The 16,204-nt window shown below is 37.9% G+C and overlaps 1 protein-coding gene across 4 annotated transcripts in view; it reads left to right on the plus strand.

The window, feature by feature from the left end:
- atp8a1 (ATPase phospholipid transporting 8A1) overlaps positions 1 to 16,204 on the plus strand; it is a 91,212-nt gene that overhangs the window by 19,083 nt on the left and 55,925 nt on the right. Inside the window, exons 5-15 of one of the 4 annotated variants that reach the window (XM_087799412.1) lie at positions 1,648 to 1,693; positions 1,777 to 1,817; positions 2,797 to 2,870; positions 4,811 to 4,880; positions 4,951 to 5,078; positions 5,169 to 5,280; positions 5,353 to 5,518; positions 8,811 to 8,938; positions 10,241 to 10,318; positions 10,390 to 10,478; positions 13,867 to 13,911. In XM_087799412.1, coding sequence (XP_087655538.1) covers positions 1,648 to 1,693; positions 1,777 to 1,817; positions 2,797 to 2,870; positions 4,811 to 4,880; positions 4,951 to 5,078; positions 5,169 to 5,280; positions 5,353 to 5,518; positions 8,811 to 8,938; positions 10,241 to 10,318; positions 10,390 to 10,478; positions 13,867 to 13,911 — 977 coding nt within the window. Of the gene's footprint in view, positions 1 to 1,647; positions 1,694 to 1,776; positions 1,818 to 2,796; positions 2,871 to 3,423; positions 3,498 to 4,810; positions 4,881 to 4,950; positions 5,079 to 5,168; positions 5,281 to 5,352; positions 5,519 to 8,810; positions 8,939 to 10,240; positions 10,319 to 10,389; positions 10,479 to 13,866; positions 13,912 to 16,204 lie in introns of all 4 variants that reach the window. The other 3 variants (XM_087799411.1, XM_087799414.1, XM_087799413.1) reach the window with 3 other exon arrangements.

Raw genomic sequence — 16,204 nt, forward strand, 5'->3', positions numbered from 1 at the left:
GTCCACTCTTGTCACTTTCCATATCCACTTTTGTTTTAACACATCTATGTTTTCTTTCCTGTCCAACATCGCTGACATAAAAGTCAAGTAGTCTATAATAAACAATCATAATTAAAAATAATATGTAAATCTAATCTGTATTAGATTTAGAATGTGAACTATAAATACCTCTTTATTGCTGGCCTCAGTGTCCGCTCTAGAGAAAATGTTAATAATGTTTCTGATGCCAATGAATGACCTCTTTTTCCATCACACATTTCTATTATTCTCTGTTAATCTAAAGCCCTCGGAGGTCTGATCCGGCACACATCTGCTTTCTCTCCAGTGCACCTTGATTAAACACATCATCTACGTACAGAATATTTCTGAGGATTGAGGGAAAAGGAAAAAAAATCCTAGAAGAGCAACCAGCCAATACATAGCATGTAATAGACGGATACTCTGCAGCTCATCTTTTACATGACATTAAATGTAATTTGGTACATACTACATAGGAAGATAAAAGCCCTTGTTAAAAGTTGTTTCTTCTTTTGGAGCAATATTGTAAGTGGAAGGCTGACCTGCTGTTGATTACTTATCAGTCATAATTGATCATATTTCCATTTATTATCCATCAGGGCCCTGGAGACATTGGAAAATGGATACATGCATGAAGACATAATCACGTTAAAATAGTTTAAACAGAATGTATATACAAGGCTTTATAAAAGCCCAATGGTGACATCCACATTTTTCATAATTAACATTTTCAGATGCATATCCATTAACTGCATGAAAACAGATATATATATTTTTTTTTTTTTTCTTAAAGATATGGACTTTTCCTAAGAATTAGTTGATGGCCCTTCAGGCCCTTTTGTTTAATTAGGCTTTTAGGGAAGATACTTGGTCTTTATTTGCTGCCTCACTTCATGATTGTAAACAATCAGCCTGAAGTATTTTTATCTTTACCCTAGCCATTAGATATTATTGTGGTTTGTCATTAACACAAATGCACTTTTTTTTAAGCATTTCTGAAAGAAAAACTTACCATTACACTACATATACAGTATAGTCATGAGTATCAAAGAAGTTCAAAAGTAGTGCATTGTACTGAAACTATTCTCAAGTGTAAGAGGATGAACAATGTCTACGTCTGCATCCTCATCCAAGTGCAAATCAGCACTTTATACCTTCTCGTGTTTGCACAACAGTCATGCAAACATCTTCAGCTGCTTATGTCAAGGGACAGCTTGTCAAGTAGCATCACACCAAATAAAAGTGTGTTGCAGAATTCATCCTACATAAGTAATGACTCTGGGTTTGAATGAAGCCTTAAAAAAATATTTGCCACACTTGCATCGAAATCAAATCCTAATGTCAGGGAAAGTACAATATGTGAGAGAAATGCTTGCATCATTTATATTGAAGTCCTTTGGGGATTCAAGAGATGAGCTATTTTATGGGCATACTGTAGAAGAATGCATACGCAATATTATTGTTGTTCTCCATCTCCAGTGACTAACTGCACTTTTTGAAAACGGTTCCAATTTATGGATGAATTTGGATCAATTTATTGTCAAGATAAGATTATTACTTACCTTTAAATTGGGTACTGTCATCAAGCTTGTGCTGTAACGTAATGGCTTTTTTCTTTATTTTTCTCAGAAACGGCACAAAGCTGACGGTGTTGTCAACAAGAAGGAATGTCAAGGTAGATTTTTATTACATTTAATGTTATAAAAATCACTGAATAAGGTTTTGTTTTGTTCAACCAGCCTTTTGTTTCTTCCACAGTGCTAAGGAATGGTGCGTGGGAGATTGTGCACTGGGAGAAGGTATGATCTCAACATTTTAATGGAATCTTTTGGACGGGTTTACTATCTGTGTTCCCGTAACACAAATCATGTATCCGGGCATTAATTATCATAACTTTTACGTGTGGACGCTCATTAAGAGGAACTGCTTCAGGCTTGAAAAATGACTTACTCTTTAGTTTGTTCTGCAGTGTGCCTGAAATTACAACAGGAAATATTCTAGGTATTAGAAGTAGCACTTATTATCTATAAAAATACATTTATTTTCTATTTATTTATTTAACAATATAAAGCAATATTATGTCAATTGCTTCATAGCAATTTTGCTTATAGCTTATTTGTTAAGTTCGATAGGACAATATTGCTTATTACATGTAAAGTGCTTCATTAATTCTGTAAAACTTCCAACATACCTACAGACCATTCAAAATAATCCTTTATGACTTACGATTTTATGGAAAGTAGTCTGAAAAATGACACCAGGAAAAAAAATGTTTTTGAACTTGTAGTTGCTATAAAGTTATTTTTCTTAAAGGCCATGCAAACGACGTATGTAACAAAGAAGCACCAAACAATGCCCTGTTTGTCTCAGTGTGACACTCCTTAGTCTGACCTCACCCCCAGAGGTCATGAAACCCTGTATGCTCTTGATGAAGAAAAAATGCAAACATGTAAAGCGAGAATCCGAGCAGAGGAAGTCCATTTCCTGTATTTATACTTGACATTTTTGTGGTTTTACTTGAGGCATTTTTGTGCAATTATATGTTATATTTTATTTTAGAAAACTTTTCCATCTTAACTATTATCCTTAACCATCTAACAAAAATGGAGTCCTTTCCGCCGGCACTCATAAACACAAAGACAATAAATGGAGGGATGCAGAAGATCATGTCACAGGACCTCTACTATATACATTGATGATGTAATCCCCAATCATATACTTGTCTGCCCGAGCCGCTTGTCTGAGGAGTACGATGTAATAACCAGTTTATTTCCACAGATTGAGGTTGGCGATATTTTTAAATTAAATGGCAGTGATTTCGTTCCTGGGGATGCTGTCATTTTATCATCCAGGTATCGGAGTCGTCAAAGCTGCCAACCTCCTCCTCCTCCTTTCTTCCTCCTTGTGTCCTCAGCGAAACGATGGTCATTTCTTTTGAGAACGGTGTTTGACGAGTCTAAAAAAAAAAAAAAAATTTTTTTTGAGCTGTCAGACTGAAAGAGTGAAGTCTGTACCTGAGCACTGAGACCATCATTTTCCTGAGGGCTATTGGTGGTGGGATGATCGAATTATTCCTGAATGTCAACATAGACCCACTGAACTCCTTCACCCTTTCAAAAACCACTCTCTAAAGCCTTAATGCTGCTCTTAGTAACATATTTGTGTTATATAATTCAAACTTTTACAAACTTGCAGCAGGTTTCATGGCAAGAGATGGTTTCTGAAAAGGAGAAAGACCATACCCTCTGATCAGGGCTTATCAGCGTCTCATTTAAGCCCTCAAACTGAACCAGTTGTCTTTCTCTCCTATGTGTTTGCTCTCCGTCTGTTCCCCCCTCCATTCTCTTCTTTTCCCGCCACACCTCTCTCTCCTGCCTGCTGCTGGCGGGTGGTTGGTAATATCAGGTGGCTGTTGGTGAAGTAGTCAGAGCTGCAAATGGGGATCACCTCCCGGCTGACCTCGTCATTCTGTCGTCCAGGTCAGGAAAACCAGCATCATTGCCAACAGAACAGCCGCGGGAGAGATAGCGGGCCATGCTTACCAACTGCAATGAGACACTTTTGACACTTCCCTCACTGCTTTTTAACATTAGTCACCGTGGCTAATTTCAAGTGGTGGGAGTGACGCAACTGATACACAGTGTTATGCTATCATGTTCCGAGACAAAAGCGTCTACTCACTTTTCATCGACTTTTTACAATGTTTTCCTTCATGCATGGCACATCAGAAACGCTGAATGAAAGAGTATAATATGATGTGACAGTTTGCATGCATTCGCATCATATATTGGCCTTTTGTTCACTTTGTAACTTTTTTATTTTTTTTTATTTAAAATTAACGGGTTAAATATCATAATGTGCTTTCCCTTTAAGAACATATTTGAGATTGAAACAACTATTCATTTAATGCAATAAAAAACACTTATACACAGTTTTTAACATTAGTTTTTACCCCTAAAATATATGAAATGATTCCAAATAGCAGCAAAACATATTAATTATAATTAAGAATGAGAAGTTTTTTGCAAGAGGGTTGTATTTTCTAATATAGCGTCATTGAGCCAACTAATATTGCGTAGCATCGATCGAGGTTCAGAGTCCAGCACTCAATTTGATTTTTCTTTTTCCAGAGTGTGGGCCTGGACCCCCCTGATCTATGCATTAATCAGTGTATTTAAAGAGGCACAGCAGCGAGCCAATTCACCTTAACCACCGGCATGTTTCTAACTGACTGTCTCTGTGCCCAGAGTCCGTCACAGACTCATTTATCTGCCTGATTGTTGTGTGGTCCCCGTGCTGTTCTACTCTGGTGACCCCACTTGGCTTTTTGTTGTTCTTTATCCACTCTGTTTTTAGTAGGTTCTAAGCAAACAAAGATGCAACACTGTTACTAAATCTTATTCTCGTTTTCAATATACACCTACGCTTTTCTTCCTAGAGCTGTACAAAACGAATCATTTAAACTAATTTTTTCTGACATACTTGCTTCTTTTGCCTCTTAAGGGCTTGGAAGCAGATACAAGTAAACTATTTTGACACTTTGAAATATTAGATAATTTGAAACTTGGATAATTCTACAAAATGTTGTGCCAATTATACATTCTAGAGTTACATTAAGCAAATCCGTATGCTTAGTGCTGCTAAACAGCTGTTGTAAAACATCTTTGTTTGCATGGATCTAAACAACATCTTCCTAAATTAATCTGTGGGGATCTTCTATAGTCTATATATTAATTAGCGAAGCTGTCTTGTCTCGTTCAAAAATCCACACAAAGCAAATATTTTCTTCCAGCGAACCACAGGGAATGTGTTATATCGAAACATCAAACTTGGATGGAGAAACCAACCTGAAAATCAGACAGGTGACTAAATTTAAAAAAAAGATAGTGTAGCTTTTCTGTTCAAGACAATACTGATTCTGTACATATGCAGGGTCTTCAAGTGACTACAGAAATGAAAGACATTGAAAGCCTCGTGAGACTCTCTGGGCGGATGGAGTGCGAGAGTCCGAACCGTCACCTTTATGAGTTTGTCGGAAACATGCGATTGGATGGGAAAAGGTTAGTTAAATCTGAACACGTGTGGAAAGGATATCCTTTTATATTAATAAATGTATTTATTGGTACCATTTTCCACCTTATGAATGGTAGTGCGGTTCCACTGGGTCCTGACCAGATCTTGCTAAGAGGAGCACAGCTGAGAAACACGCAGTGGGTCCACGGTGTAGTGGTTTATACTGGTCATGACACAAAGCTGATGCAGGTAAGATATTTGTGTGGATGTGGACACTGGATGTTTCAGATCTTGTTTCATGATAAACTGTTGCTCACCCAGAATTCAACTCGACCGCCTTTGAAGTTGTCCAATGTGGAGCGCATCACTAATTTTCAGATCCTGGTTCTGTTCGGCTGCTTGCTGGGTATTTCTCTTGTCTGCTCCATCGGCCAAACCATATGGAAGTACCAGTTCGGCAACGACGCCTGGTACATGGACCTCAACTGTAAGATTCCCGACAGCCCAAGCGGCTTCTCTTATTCCACATATTTTGTCTCACTTGTTCACTGCAGCTTATTTTTTATTGTTATTTTCAGTTATTTCCTTAGATGCTGCTACATGTTGTGTCATTTTTATGTTCATTTAGTTAAAAGTTATGTCTGGCATTACAAGTGAAATATGTGGCAATGAGGGACTTCCCAGTTAAGAGACAAATACAGCTGTGACATAGACGTGATGTGATTGAGTCAAAGTGAAATGGTTGAATATCACTGCGCTGCTGTAAGTTTTTGTTCTTTTCTAACGTTCTGTTTGATTTTTTTTTTCTTTGTTGTCGTTTTTTAACAGCTCCAGGTAACAACCATTTAAAAGCCTTGGCCATCCGTGAATGACCCTCCCTTACTAACCCCTTACTGAAGCCTTTGCTAAGCAAATGAAGCCCCCCTACCCTTCGCCCCCCCTATATGGCTGCCCTTCTTTGTATGGGCCCATGCCATGGACAAGCTCATGCCAGGGATCCAACAATAGGTTTCCCCTTCAGCTCTCTCTTATACCTTTCTTCTAATTATTTTCAGTGCCTGAAACAAACGGTGTCTCTCTTCCCTCATTCTTTTCTTTGAGTCACCTTAAACGCTTTGCTATTCCCCAGCTTCAGACCCTCATCTTATTTTTGGGTTAAGAATAACAGCATTGCCTTTTTTTCTACTAATATATAGGTTTTTCAGGGGTTATGTGTAGAGGTGAATTTGCAAAACTTCGGGGGAAAAAAATGCAATATACATCTTAAATAATTTGCTACAACATTAGTTTTATTGCAGATAAAGTCCAAAACATATATTTTAAACAGATTATTAAGCATACTTGCCATACTTTCAATCAGAAAACCAATATATATTTTATTTTCAGTATGATTCCTGGATTATTTCCTACTTTAATGGTGTGTATGAACAGTTTTTCTTCAGAGGAGCTTTATTCTTCATGCATAAACTTTGCATTTATAAACATTTATACCACAACCTCTGTAGTCTTTAGGTTAATAATAATCCAATAAATTAAATTATTGAATTAAAAGCAATTAAAACATGCATTCCCTAACTCCCCATCCATAGTCGCCAACATTTCTGTGGGAAACACTGAACTAGTTTAAATGATTATTTATAATATTTGGAAATATGGACTTATCCAATGTTTATTACATATCTTATTACAAGCAAATGATAAATGTCAACCTAAAACATTAAATAACCCCATTATTGAATAATTTGAATCCGATATAGATGGTGTAACATTGATGTTTTTCAAGACGATCTGTGAGCTTATTTTAGCTTATTGGAAAAAATGAAGTAAGTATGTAACAGTTATTTGTAAAGCGCCTTTCTAGACCAGGGTCACAAATGGATAAAGAAAAAAAACGTATCACAATCTGAATAACTTTTTTTTTTTTTTCCAAAACTGCACAATGCTGTTAATTCTTTCCAACTCACTTTTTTTTTTATTGAAAGGGAACAAATGCAGGTCTGTTTTCTTACAAAACGACAAGTAGGTTGTATTGTTTGAACTGAAAGTATAGTGTCTTATCTGTGCCGTGATGAAGCTCTGAACCTGGTATGCAAAGTGATTCTGGTGATATCCAGCCATTACTCTACCCTGGTAGGCCTGTGAAGGAGAGGTCATGCCCTGGTCAATCTAAACTTGTATTACGACTTACACTCTCACCATTGACGACAATCATTCATTGGCTTTTATTGGTTTCATCAAAGGTTTCAACATTAGTGGCTTCCGAACCCACATCTCACAGAAACTTTTCATCGCACTGATCAGGGTAGTGTAAGTCATAATGCAGTCATCCATCTTGGGACTGATTTTTTATTTCCATGGGGAGTCGTTGAGACTCTGTCCAGTGCACATTATCCAACCTGTGATGAAAGAGCAAGGTGGATCTGATCCACACGTGGGTTTAGTACGTCTATCTCACCCAGGTTTGAAGGTCACGTCAGATGTGAATATGTGAAACTTCATCACACAGGCTTGTATGTCACAGGGGCCTCTGATTAAGCTTGGCCTGCTGAATAATTAATTTGACTTTGAGCGATCGCAAAGTGCTGACACTAGCCCTATCTGGCACTAGGCCTCTACCTTGTGACTGGTAAACATAATGTAGATTGAGGGAGAGAATACATTATTGTGATTTGTAATCTTTTCATGCCACCCCAGGCAGTTAAACAAGATATCACTCAATGTGGATATGTGTGCTGCCACATCCACATCTCATTTATTTGCACTAAACATCTAACCCAAGAACTTCAAAAGGGTTAAGCATCCTTGCATTCCAATGTCCATGCAATAAATAAAAGAGTAAATTAAAGGATTTATTAAAATTTTAGATAATGATTGTTTTCGTGGCTAAAAAGCTAATCAGATTTTTTCGGAGGCATGCATTTGGTTTGTGCATGACTTCTTAAAGACAATAAACTAACGCCACACTGGTGACTATATCATGCTGGCTGATGGTTTTGTGGTGAAAAAGTCTGTTGTGAGAATCAATAAAACCAATCAAATCCAATAATCCACCTACTCTTTCACACTCCTTGTTGGTTGTAAATGTGTTATGGATGGAATCTCCCTCCTTTGTCTTGAGAGCATCCAGTACGTTTGTCTTCCTCCCCACTTCTGAAAACAAGTGATTTCCTTTCCCCACATGTGTTGTACCAGTACAGTAGCTTCCATACCGCCACCTCCATCTTGTTTTGTTTTGCAATCACGGGGAAGTGCCCTCCCTCTCAACCGCATAAGCTCAGATCAAGGCTTGTGTTGAGGAAGGTATCTATTGCACCTACCTGCAAGATGAGCAAAGGTAAAGCACATCCCTCCTGTTTCACATTCTGTGTCAGTACAGTCACATTTTATCATTGTGTGGGGCTTTCTGAGGGAGGGGTCCAGCATCATTTGCATAGTGCTTTGTGGAACTCATTGCCTGGATCATGCTGGATGCCAAGGCTGCTGCTGTGACACTAATGACAATCAAGACTGCAGTCCCTCTGTACAACGTTAGGGACTTTCAATTGGAGGGCTGTTAATCAGACGAGTCGATAGAAGATGAGGTTGGGTTGGAAGAAATGGTTATTTCCAGCTAATGAACCATGTTAGCCCAAAACACTCCACGGATTGGGTTAATGTAGATCATTGGCTGGAAGTAGCTTTGGGCATTTTCACTTGACTAACTGAGTCGTACCAACTGTTCTGATGAGTCTACTCTTTATCACTTCCTCTGTCCACACGATTTCCAAACCCCTTCTTAGATGGCGGCGCAGCAAATTTTGGCCTCAACTTCCTCACTTTCATCATCCTCTTCAACAACCTGATTCCTATCAGTCTCCTGGTGACACTGGAGGTCATCAAGTTCACCCAGGCCTTTTTCATTAACTGGGTGAGTTTATTTGAGATGAAAATTAGCAGATAGATTCGACATGAGAGTTTAAATAAGATATGACGGACATGTTGCTATTTACCTTAGATTTAAGAGATCAAATCGTTGGTATTTGCAGCGTATTTTACATTAAAGGTCAACTAATGTGAAATCCCCAACTCCATGAATTACTCACATGTTTAAAATGTTGAAGTCTTCCTCTCCAAGATGCAGTAAGTCACTTATCATGACCATGTTTTGAAGTTATTACTTCGTAAAGTTCTCCCTCGTCTGAAATCTCAGTGAACGAGAAGTTACGAGAGTAGAGTCCATTATGATGTAATAAGGGGCTCTACTCCAGCCAGCTGCAATCACGCCCGCTTTGTTTATACAACAAGTCTCTAGGAGGTGAAATTCTTTCGGGATTGATTACGCTCAGTGACGAACCTTTACACCTAAATCAATACATAAGTTGCCCTTTAAAAGATCATTACAAAAACTGTGACTGTTAACCTATGTTTGGACGACAAAATGAGTATGAAACAATGAACTTGTGTTTAACCAAGATATTTAAAATATAGATGGTTTAACTGAAACTCTCCTTTTTACATTAAAACTCATATGAACTTTATGAGACGTACTGTGTTTGTAGAAAAAACTGAACACAATTCGAAAAAACAAATATCGGTTCGAGAAAAGATTAAACTTTAACATTTTCCTTTTGTCTGATATTTAAGACAATTTGGCAAAATATAGGGTTTAAATAGAACCGAATGAAAGCATTATGCATTATGGTAAAATAGAAAATGAAAAACCTAACGTTTTGGCTGAAGTCCACCAGCTACGGCTGCCTAATTTCATCTGGCAGTCCTATTTAATTTCCTCTGGATCCAGATGGCATGTTCTCCGATCACAGATCTTGATGTAGGTACTGGAGCATGATGCATTTAAGCAATTACTTATGACCAGCCATGATATAAGTGAATTACACCTCAGCGGAAGTGGCTTTCTTTCAGTCGAATTAAGTGTCATTATTACTCCCGCAATTTATTTTTTTGGGGTTTTAGCCCTGTTAAAGCCTGTTAAAGTTAGTAAAATAAAAGTACGTTTGTGACAACTTGTATATTATATAACTTTTATCAAACTACTCTTGATCTAGAAAAAATAGATAAGACACATAACGTTCAACAGCCTCTGTATAGAATGACATCTTTGAATATCAGTTCCTTGTGTACTAATATTAGAAGAGTAGCATTCACAATTAAAGTTATTGCATTAATGTTGCTACGCTGTTTTTATGTATTGCGGTCAATGTTTTTGCAGGATAGTGATATGCTGTATGAACCAACAAACACTCCTGCAATGGCGCGTACCTCCAATCTGAATGAAGAGTTAGGCCAGGTGAGGAAATGTTATATAAAGCCACGTTCTAATTGCAGACACACCCACTGAGGTGTCCTTTACCTCAACAGGTCAAATACATTTTCTCGGACAAGACCGGGACCCTCACCTGCAACGTCATGCAGTTTAAGAAATGCACCATTGCCGGTGTGGCCTACGGGTAAGTGAGGCGGCTTTTTTTTCCTACTTCTCCCTCTGCCGTTCGCCTCCTCCTTCACCTTCATTAAATGCAGAGTGTGCACCGTCGTGCATCTGGCGTTTCTCCTCCCTCGCCTTCTCATTAGCAGCTGCATCAGTGCTCCTCCGAACATAAACTATAAATAAAAGGTGCAGACATTTGCGAGCGAAACGCTCTCAACCCTCACTGTCTTCTATCGATCATATGTCATGTCGCGGATGAAAAAATATTCAGGAAAATTCAAAATGAAATCCAAAAATACACGTTTTTCATGAAGTGCCAAACGTGCTGGAGAAAGAAAAGAACAGACAATTAACTTCAATCAAAACAAGTGGGAGTGCTGAGAATCGAAACTGAAGCAAAGCGAGTGCAGGCGTAACATGACTTGATTAATCCCATTAGGATTCAATTAAAAACATGATTGATGGAGTGCAGGCAGGCGGACAAGTGGGTCTATCTTCACTGACGTTTTCTTTACTTTTAAAACTGACTGTATTCACATGTTGAAAATGGCAGGTCGTTACTGTTAATCATAACGATAATAGCCTTAGTAAGTAAGTATTTAATCATGTTGCCAATACCTACTCTTTATCCGTGTGCCCCCCCCCCCCCCCCCCCCCCGCCTTCAGTAGTGCCCCAAGTCTTATAGTGTAATGGATAAAATCAGGTTCTGGAAACTTGCCCGGCAATTTCCATTTTGTCACATCAACATGAGAGCACCACACGGATTTATGGCCTGCACATCCAAGATGCCAATCTCATGCTCAGGCACACTCTGAGATTCTGTAGGATTGAACTCTCTGCTGAATCTCATTGGCACAGAAGGAAGTCAAGACTCATCCAGCCATGTTCTTTCTTCTGCTATCATTGAATTGTTTTTGCAGATGCTTCCCATGTCGAGCCCTTTTAGTTACTGTTTTTAATCCCATGAAGAAGACTTTTTGTCAAGAGATCTTCTTTCAACAATCGTTTTAGGTTCTTATGGCTATATATAATACTATATTTAAAAAAAATACTGTGTAGTACCATTTCTGAGGGTATCTTGGAGGAGTTTTCACCTGTTCTCACTGCACTAGAGTTGAACCCTGTGGACTTTAAGCATACAAGTGAGTCGTGTAAATAAATAAGTCTGGTCTTGTGTTGCTTGGCAAAAGTCTGTTGTAAAAGATTCATGTCAGAAGTATCTAAAAGCAGGATTGAAGTTTCATGATTCGGTTGTGCTGTATGACGTGGAAGTCCCTTGTTTTTAAATCAAGTATCAAATAATGTTGTCACAGTTCCAGACACTCACTCGATATCATTATTGAGCATGAGGTTTCTACTGACCGGCTTTAGTTGTGATATATTGCACGGCTTGTTATTTGGACAAGCAATGATTTAATTGGGTCATCTCTCAGGGAGACACGCCTCTTCAGTTTGCCAGCATCTTGTCCTTCATCCCCTTAACAAGTGCTTTCACGAAAACAGAGCACTTCCATCATCTTTACTTAGGTTAAAATGATTCCAAAAAAGGCGTTATAGCTTGAGGTCATTTAACGTAACCGATGTAGTGAAAGAAGTTAAATGTTTTTTCTCATGCCTATGCGTGACTTGCAACTTAAGCACACTCGTATCCCCATGATCACACCCAGAAACATGCAAAGCCTCCAACCCTACCGCCCCCATGTGCTCCTCTGTACAAATTAAGGGCTGTTGTAATTAATAAAGTCATCCCCAAGGGTGTAGACATTAATTAATTCCACAGGACTGAAGTCCAAAATCTGAAGGAGAGACACTCTTTTGGTAGAAAAAAAAGCTCTCTGAATCCTCCAGGGGCGTTATTAGTTAAAAACGGATTATAAATAATATTTCACACGATGTAAATGCCATAAAACACCTCGACCGGTTTCATTTTCAATTTCATGATCTCAATCCTTCGATCTTGTTGCTGCGACGTTCACTGGTGAATTAGTTTGAGACGGTGATGACCGCTGGTACACTAGAGGAAATGCTCAGTGCAGCAATCACAAGGAATCAAATCGAGGGCCCTGGTGTTCACTGGAGCGAGTTTTCTCTTCGACTCCACTGAAGAGATTTAACAAAAAACCCTGCAGTTGCTGTTCCTTCCCGACAGGAGTGATTTAAGAACATTGCTCAGGCTGACCACATGTAATGTCTGCACTTATTCCTCACCTCTTCGTGGCAGTGAAGGAATTGGGTTCGTGCACACGCTCGCGAGTGGTGACGAGTGTTATGTGGCTCATGTGACGTAAACAGTTTCAGGGGCTAAGTGCAGCCATTCCAATATATAATAAATGACACATTTTGTCGACACTTAACCGTAGACATGGTTTTCATTATTAATGCATGTCATTATTATCTTATATATGATGCTTACAATGTCAATATAGTCTGAAGCTCCAATATTTGACACTCGGATTGTAACTAGATGTTCTTTGGTTAGATGTTTATTTTTAGAACTGCCAAAGCAAACATATGTTTGAATGCAATTGGCTACACTTGTACCTGAATACATCAAGGTCTATAACAGCTCACCTCAGAGATGGTTTTCTATTTGTTGTGTGCATATATTATTCTTGTCGACATCGTACATCATCATGTTTTAGATGTTTTTCCTAGAATGTTTCCTAGTCGCTGAGGGACAAAAATGATAAATCTAATGTTAAGATGTGTTCATCAACAACTTGGCTTTGTGCAGAAATAATATATTGAAAAAAATAGTTGGTTTGTCTGAGTTAGTAGCTAGTATTTTTGATGGACTGGATATACCATTGTTTTTTATGATACTCTCCAGTTTCCCTATATATTTTTGTGCTGTGACTTTCAATGTATTTGGTTTTGAACGATAAAATGTTGATGCGTCCACATTTTGTCAAATATTTGTATTATGACCAACTCTGAATGTTGTTTTTCTTTTGTTTTTACGCCTCATTACAAGTACATGTATTGTCTTTGTGCGTCTGCTGAACATGACGGAAAGGAACAATCTTTTTCATGTGTGTTTGGACCTCTTTGATTGATAGATCGTTCCTTGATTCATCACATTTCAAATGACAGTATTATATTGTTTTATTATCTATTTTATTGTGTTCTCTGATTTATTAACATTTATGGCTGTTTACACCTCTACTGTATTTATGCTCTTTTAATAGTTGAACTTGTTTGATATCATTTTAAAGTACCAACTGTTGCATAGATGACACAATTAAATAGTTTCATTATTATCCTCTTTTCCCCGTCTTCCTTATGATCTCTCCCGACATCCACCATAATCCACCCATAGCTCTCCTGACCAATCTCCTGCAGGTCCACATAACTCTCGTAAAATAATAGACCTTGGGATAATATTTTTCACCCTTCGCTTCAACAGTCACGTCCCTGATGCAGAGGACGGTAGTTTTGCAGAGGACGACTGGTAAGATGTCTGGCTGTGAAATGGTTGTTGTTTTTTTTATCCCCCCCCACCCGCTCTGCTTCTGTGATGTATTGCTGCTGCTGCTTGTGGAAATTGTGACTTTGAACACAATACTGATTCTCCGCGGTTGAATGTTGTTGCATTTGTTCTGCTTGTAGGTTTGCACGATATCCGGGATATATCAATAATTCTTCACTATTAATGACATTAATTATAATTATCTTTAAGAGTGTGTCATTCTTTTCCTCCTCCTAATATCCACTTTATTGCTTTGCCTGATAAATTATAGACAATTATGATCCATTAGAATCTGGTTGTCAGTGGAATATGAAAATTGAGTTATGCTGTGGTTTTTTGCAGCTAATGTAAATTTAAAACTGATTATTTCTTTCTGTTACATGAAATTCGATCAGCTTTTAGTTTTCCTCATTCGATCCTTTTTAGTATTTTTTCTAATTGAAGTAAGACACCCAAGTATGGCTGGTCGGTTATCATTAGTAAATAAATGAAATTATATTATTATTAATAATATAATAATAGTAATTATATAATTATCTGAAAATTCAGGGAAGACATTTTTTTAAATTTAAGTCTTTAAAGTAAGAATCTTTAGTAAGTTAAAGGCCTTTATAGTAAAAAGAAAATCATGAAATCAAAACTCATTTATGAAAAAAGTTCATTTAAAGTAGGACAAATATATTATCAGGTTAAAATATGACATGATGTAGAAATTTTAAACATAATAAAAAATAAACTTAACAAATAAATGTCATGTGGACTAATAAAGAGCAAAATTACATTCACACATTTGAAATCAATGAGATTTTTTTTAAATTGTATTCATAGTTATCAATAGTGTTAACTGTTTGAAAAAAAAAGTCAAAGTGCCTAAATAGCAATATGAAATATAATTAAATCATAATAAGAAGTAAACTATATTTTTGTTGTGTCAGAGAACAGAGTCGTAGATCTTGACCCGGAGATTGTAATATCAGACTGTGGCACCTTTTAGTTTGCTCACAAGATAACCATGTTGAAAACCCACACCCACAAACAAAATGTTTTTAATTGCTTATCAGACACTCTCATGTCTTCTTGTGCAGCCCTTGATATCTCTATAAATGCTCAGTCATGAGGAGCCGCGCTGAACGAGTCTTTCCTTCTGAGTCACTGTGTTTATACCTTATGATTCAAAGAACTGCCTCCGAAATTAACCAGAGTATTCTCTTGTCTATTTGTATGCCATTAATGTGCCAGGCTGAATTACAAGTGGCTAATTATTGTCTCCTTCTGATGAGAGGCACTTGTCCATGAGAAGATTTGGAAGAGCAGATCATCCTCCACTCACTGTGTGTGTGTGTGTGTGTGTGTGTGTGTGTGTGTGTGTGTGTGTGTGTGTGTGTGTGTGTGTGTGTGTGTGTGTGTGTGTGTGTGTGTGTGTGTGTGTGTGTGTGTGTGTGTGTGTGTGTGTGTGTGTGTGTGTGTGTGTGTGTGTGTGTGTGTCCGTGTACACTGTGGATGCTTAGATACCACCATATTCCCGTTTTTCCTCTTTTCATATGAACTTATAAATGTGACCTGTAACACAAACATGTTTTCCTCTACTCTTGCGTGTAGTATTGAGAAGCTTTTTCCCTAAATTCCCTTGGAGTGGTTTTTGGTTTGCAACAGCATGTCTGTGTGTTTTATAGTTTGCATGTAGGACTGCCCATCGTGTTCTTGTTTCTTTATGCATTATCCTAGTTTAATGATCAGGCTTTGATCAATTCTAAATATCTGTATTTTGTACAACATTGGTATGTCGTCTGTCTGCCTTCCAATAAAGTAAGGGTATATATAGTAGTATACAATAATCATTTTATATAGAGATGTTTTTTATACTGAGTTTTGTCAATATAATCTCATGCTTCAGTATTTGTTCTTGCACAATACATCTATATCTTTATATAACATCAAGTATAGACGTAATAAAACGGGTTGAAAATGTATGTGAAAACACTTCTTTATTTGAGCAGCACAGGCGGTCTGTTACCGAGGCATGTGTTGCTCCTCGACTGGCTCTCAGGAGCTGCAGTCTTAACATGTCACAGGTCTAATTTAGAAGCAGTCTCCTGCTATTAACTGTGAACAGCCGGGCACCCGTGTTCCCATGGTGACCGGACCGCCCTGTGACGGCATATAATCAATAAGTGACCAACCCCGGCTCTTGGCTCAGCGCCTTCAAATAAATGTAATCAAGACGATCAACAAATGATGCTTGTGTTGAGGAAGAGGTCCCTCCTCTCACTCTACG

The sequence above is a fragment of the Callionymus lyra genome, chromosome 9, assembly GCF_982586985.1.
Source record: "Callionymus lyra chromosome 9, fCalLyr1.hap1.1, whole genome shotgun sequence".
Taxonomy (NCBI): Eukaryota; Metazoa; Chordata; class Actinopteri; order Syngnathiformes; family Callionymidae; genus Callionymus; species Callionymus lyra.